The sequence below is a fragment of the Crinia signifera genome, chromosome 4, assembly GCF_055691185.1.
Source record: "Crinia signifera chromosome 4, ASM5569118v1, whole genome shotgun sequence".
NCBI classification, from domain to species: domain Eukaryota; kingdom Metazoa; phylum Chordata; class Amphibia; order Anura; family Myobatrachidae; genus Crinia; species Crinia signifera.
The window spans coordinates 243026352-243032659 of NC_139220.1; the positions used below are offsets into that span (position 1 = coordinate 243026352).

The window sequence follows — 6308 nt, forward strand, 5'->3', positions numbered from 1 at the left end:
GATCCTCTCGGGGTAGGGGGTGCTATAAACAGAAGCTTTGATGTCCCGCAGGTGGTAGGGGGTATTATATCAACCGCTCAGCATGTAGGGCCTGGATCAGTAATTTCCACTAATTACCCCTTTACTACACAGATGGTGGGAGATGAGGTGGGAGAAAGGGGCATTGGCTGAATGAAGGGGCCCTGATACATATCTTCCAGGGTGGTAGAGGATGTTTAATATGCAGAGGAGGGGTGTGTAGTGGAGTGGGCTTATTATTCATAATTTTCTGGTGGGAGGACAGCTTGCTTGACTGCAGATATCTCCAGTTCCCAGAAATAGATTTATTAGATTGTAATGGAATTAAAAACTAGAGAATCCCACCTACCAAATGGTATTGGGGACTAGGGGATCAGAATTCAGGAGGCAGAGCAATCTGCCAATGAGTATATGAAACTACATACCAGGTGTGTGGAGCTGGAGCAGTAACCAGCTGCTGGAAGGTTGATATCTCTGGTTCTGGGAACAGTAGAGACAAGGTACTAGTGTCCCTCAAAGGGGGAGAGTCCCAGCTTTTGGAATATACCCTCAGTAAAATGCTAAGTCAGACAGAACCTGAAATATCTGACTGGGAAGAGCAATTAACAGGCTTGGATGGGGACCACTGATTTGAAGTCAGATATCTCCGGTTCCCAAGGGCCGATTTTTAAAATTCTTGTACCCATGGAAAGAGGGGACCCTCAGCTTTCAGCCTTAGGCCCTTAGACTCTTGGGGGGGTTTCTGGGTACTCAGAAACCCCCCCTGCGTGCACTACTGCAGCCTCCTCTATTCATGGTACTAACTGTACATGCCAATCTCATAATCAGTAGACACTAATATTTTTTTCAAGTTCTCGATGGACAGTGTATTTGCGGTTAAGATCCAATTACCATGCATTCATTCCCTCTAAATGGTGAATTCAACTAAATCAGTAATTTTCCAGCTAAAGTATATACTGACAGCTCTACCTTTAAAAGAATGTGTTCCTGAGGTGTGCAAGTTATGCAAGAGTAGCAATCTTAAACTAGTTTTTGAAATGTTTATTATAATAAACTAGGAATTTCAATACACAGAATATATGTTTTCACAATAAAAAAACGAAATAATCTCCTTTTACAATATAATGATATTTCAGGATAAGCCAATAATTTTATAGGCTGTCACCTGCGCTGGTCCACTAATTTCCAGTGTGTAATCTCAGGTTGAGTCTGGAGTCTCCATTGTTTTCTTTCTTGCTGTTTCTCCAAAGTCTGGCGAAGTTGCTGTAGTTTCCTGATGAGCTCCCAATTGTGATGTAGAAGTTCTGTTTGAGTTCTCTGAGATTGCCACTTCTGCTCCTCAACTTGTTCCATTTCAATTTTTGTGCTCTGCAGTTCTTTTTCCAGTTCTTGAACCCTGCAACTTAAAACCAGCAATACATGAATGATCTCTATCAGCAGGTTCGAACGTAATTTGTGAGTGATGACTGATTTGCCTTGCGTGGACGCATCAGATGCAACTAGGCTGGGTTTACCCTGACATGGTCACATCTGATGTGACCTATCAGAAACGCCCACTGGCAGATGCCACTCTCAGAGGGACCTCCCAGCCCCTCTGCATCTTTTTTCCCTCCCTGCTGCTGTGATGGCAGAGGAAATGTAAATGAAACGGCCCTCATCTCCCTTGTATCTACCCGACCACTGCAGAGAGAAAAAGGACACTTTGCAAATGTAAATTAGCAAGCCCCAGCTGAATATAGCCTTATTATCTCAGGGCTCCCCCCGCTATTTTTTTTTTTTATCTTAGTAAATTCAAACAGATCATATTTTCCATTACAAGAATGGGGCATGTGATCTGATTATCTGATTGCTAAAAAAAGAAGAGACTTGAAGGTTTTGGAAGTTAAAGTTTGCAAAATTTTGCAGAATCTGCTCCAATTGGCCATTAGTGCATCAAACTCATAATAAACTAATTACATTAGTTTAGTAAAAGTAATATTGAAAAATATGTCTGTAAAAATGAAATTGCTACAAGGAGGCATTGCCCCCCGATCACAGTCGGATTTGCATTGGTGTTGTAAGTTACTGTTTCTAGAGCACCTTTAACATACTGTATTAATAACCAGTTTCTGGGCCTGATTCAGATGTAATTGGAATCGCTATAGTGCAGTATGGTAATGCGGCAGGATGGGGCTATTATAAGTAGACACCTCCTGCTGCAGTACTGATCCAACCTGAGTACTAGAATGCAGCACCGGATCACTGCAACGCAATCGGGGCTGTTTGTGGCAACCATGGGTCAGCTCAAGCCACAAGTCGCAGAGGCCAAGAAATCTTGGTGCTACCACGGAGATCCCTGGCCTCTTCCTTCCCAATAAATGGTGGTGACACACCTCCATTTTCACAAACAGAGCCTGTCTCTGACCCCTCCATGCCCCCCAAAATGACATCAGACTGTCAATCATTGCCAGACCACATGCTACATTGCATGACCTATGTGCACACAAGCAGAATGGTCCTACATATGCGCACGGAGCCGTGACCAGATCCGAGTAACCCTCTCTGCCACCAATAATGCGCACCATAAATCTCTGCCCATTACCGTGTCAAATAAAGCCGTGTCATATTCTCCATCACTGCATTGAGTGTCAAAGATTCCTGGCGGTAGCCTTTTCTTAATTCTTCTTCAAGAATTTCCACCTTGCTTTGATTAATTCCTGGGTTCCTGATCTTCTCTTTGGAACCAAACAGGTTAAATGAAAAAAGGAACATAACCTTATAATGAAAACATTCAGATAAATAATAATAGAAAAAACCTACAGTAATTACTAAACCTCTTTGGTCAATATTTTTTTTACAATGGGGGTATCCAATTAGCACCAAATAAAACATTAGGGGCCTGATTCTGGTTGACTGGGTAAGCTGCAAAGATTGCACCCCGCTGAAAAAAGAATGGCGCCTAACCCCCTCCCCCGTCTGGATCGCTCAGATCGCACAGCAAGATCGCTCAGCACACAGCCCTGTACGGCGATATGTCAGTGATGTGTGCTGAGCGATCTGTCAGAGCTGAGAACACTTGCCCTGACCGGCGATCTCACTAAATATATCCTGCATGCAGAATATTAACCCCTTGAGTGATATGCCCGGAAATTTTCTGGGATCAGCTGCGCTGCCGCAGCGGGCTGTCCCAGAAAATTTCCGGGCATACCACAAATATGAAATAGGTTGCGCGCCAGTGGTGTCCAGGTGTGCACCACTGGCGCAGCACCTCTTGAGCCCCTTCCCCAGCCATTCGCCCAACCCTCCCATCACCTGTGCTCTGGCGATTGCACGCCAGAGCTCTTCTAACCCCGATCCCCCAGCCGCTTCCGCCTGCCGCCATACTTTTATTAGCAATGACGTCGGTGGCAGGCTTAAGGGATGTTCGGGGCGGCTCGGTGGGACTTGGGAGCGCTCAGGTACCGAGTCCACCCGAGCCGCCTCTAACATCCCCCAGCCTTCTGCCGACGTCACTGCACAATGTGACAGAGGCAGCAGGGACAGCAGCGGCAGGGAAGCTCCAACGTACTAACGCCGGAGCAGAGGTGAGGAAGGGGGATTCCAACTGGGGTGGGTTTTGCTGGGGCAGGACAAACCTGCCCTGGTAGGTTTGTCCTGCCCCAGCAAAACCTACCACTCAAGGGGTTAATCGTGCAGCGCTATCCCTATGGCTCCTGCACACGGAGCGATGTAGGGGCATTTTCTAAGCGATTGAAATTGCCCTATGTATAGGCCCATTTATAGAATATAGATAAGACCATCCCTGCACACACCAAAAGCCAATTTATTAAGTCACTGCAATGGCTAAAAATAGCCAAAATAGGCATCAGAGGGCAGAGAGCATGAGGTGAATAACTGGACATGACCTAATTCTGTGACTCATTATCTGGCTCACATCCAATCCTTTAACTTACCTCTTTGGCCTTGAATGTTTTGCTCTATATCTACCCATCAAGTTCCTGCAGAGTTCTCTAAATTATACATATATTTAAAAAAAAACTATAACTTCTATTTATATTTACCTGCATTGATGTCATGGAAATCAATAAGTGGTTTTCTGTGGTGAGAATTCATCATTACTATCAGAAACAGAAACATAGATGCATCCATGGATAGATAATATAAGCAACATGAAGGTAACAGAACATTGATAGCAGCTTACATGGCTCACTGATGATAACAGAGAAAACAACTTTATTTCATGTTAGAACTTTCATCAGGAGATTTGCACCTTCTTCAGGGCTACATTGCAACAAAGATAAAAGTCTGGTCACAAAGAATCCAATAAGCAAATGGCCAAATGTTATGGGCAATAAGTACAGTGGGCCCATCATCATTAATCAATAGGTAACAAATGAATGGCTGCAAAATGTAAATAATAAAAATGTGTATATGAACATATTAGGACAAACAAGATAAAGTAATAGTTGCTGATACTTACTGAGAAGTAAAATGTGTCTGTGAGATCAGTCTTGTGTGTGTACCAAGCCATTCATGGGAGCAGCTCCAGTTGCTAGGTCACTGGGAGTACAAACAAGTACAGTAGAGGAACCACATAGTTGTCAACTTTTTAAATGAGCTGCCAGGGACTCGTTCTGCAGTGCAGATCATTTTATTCCTGCTGTAAGCTATATAATAATAATAAAGTCTATGGGTCAGATTTATAAATGGATGCTAAATGCACATCTGCTGTTTATCAACACCTAAAAGTTCCTGATACGGTGATACAGAGGGGATACGGTCACTAGGTCGACAAGAGGAAGGTCATCATGCATTAAGTCGACCACTGAAGGTTGACATGGGGTTAGGTCGACACATGCATTAGGTCAACATGGGCTAGATCAACAGTCAAAAGGTTGACTTTTTCTTCAGCCGACATGTGCCGGCTCAACCTAGATCATAGTGTCCATGTTGACTGTGTCGCCCAAAAAAAAAAGTTAAAAACCCCATGTCGACCATGTCAACCTAATGACCCTGTCGACCTAACCCCATGTTGACCTTCAGTGGTCGACCTAATGCATGTTGACCTTCCTCTTGTCGACCCCATGACCCAAAACCCTCAGGTGACTTGGGATGGCTGTGTAATTCACGCTTCCAGGGACAGTGAAGCTGCGTCTGCCACTGCCCTTGGCACAGCCACAAAAAAAGGGGCTAATAATCCCATATTCTGTAACGCTACCTGCCGCCACCACTTCCCTACTCATCTCAGTAGCACCAGCATGTGAATAATATTGCGGTGTAGGAAGCCGTTGCGACTGTCATTCCAAACACAGTGGGTTATTCAAAGTTGTGAGAATTTGCAATTCTATAGATTATTGAATGACTGCGTACAGATTGCAGCATGCATGCGTGAGGCCAAACAGCGACAAAATGAATCTAATAATTCCCTTACAATCTGACTGACATGGAGCCATTGTTTGGGGGTGTACCCCTGCTGTCTTCTGGTGTTATAGATGGTAGTGTCAGGGTTATAGCTGGTGAAACGTGTGTATTAATCCTGGTGTGTTTTCTGGGAGTGTCAGAAAAAACACAGACATGCCCAGGCGTTTTCATGGGAGGGGTGGGTGGGGGGTGATGCGAGCTCTGGCATCAATCAGCCTGATTCTGTCACACAGTTGTGGAAGGGTCAGAGTTAGGCACACTTGCACAGACTGGGAAAATCATTTGAAGGTGAGGGAGTTGCAAATTAATTTACAAGTCGCATGAGATCAGAGATCCATTCGCAAGTCATGCGTAGACTTGCATAGGGCGGGTTTTCACTCTGACTGGGCACTGGTTGTTTTATTGCAGATCTGCAAGTGCAGAGTAAAGATGCTTCATATGGGCAAATCGACAAATATCATAGATGTTTGGAAGCCATCAGTTTTGCGTAAAGTCCTGAATTAGGCCCTATATACTGAGTATATATATATATATATATATATATACTGTATATAGGGCCTGTGTGTGTATATATATATATATATATATATATAGTATATAGAGTCCAATAGGCCGGCATCCTCCTTGTCCCAACTGGGTAACAGCAAACACCGTGGTGCCCAGCCAAAGTAAATAAATAAAGACCAGTACAATAGGCGGCACCCATGGATTTTTCTCCAAGCAATCAGACACACGCATATGTATATATATATATATATATATAGTATATACATATGTATATAGTATATACATATACTATACTATATACCCCCCCATGTGCACCACTGTGCCCATGGACAGCATTGCAGATCCAAGCATTTGTGTACAAAGATGCCATTCCCTGTGATTCC

At 43.9% G+C, this 6308-nt stretch overlaps 1 protein-coding gene across 1 annotated transcript; it reads right to left on the reverse strand.

Annotated features, from left to right (window-relative positions):
* Nucleotides 1–1096: 1096 nt before the first annotated feature.
* LOC146073049 (uncharacterized) lies at nucleotides 1097–4110 on the reverse strand. Its single transcript, XM_083180226.1, has 3 exons — nucleotides 4059–4110; nucleotides 2600–2732; nucleotides 1097–1414 (listed from the first exon to the last, which is right to left on the reverse strand). Exons 1-3 carry the CDS (start codon nucleotides 4108–4110, stop codon nucleotides 1180–1182), a joined length of 420 nt encoding a protein of 139 aa, XP_083036352.1. The 3' UTR covers nucleotides 1097–1179.
* Nucleotides 4111–6308: the final 2198 nt, after the last annotated feature.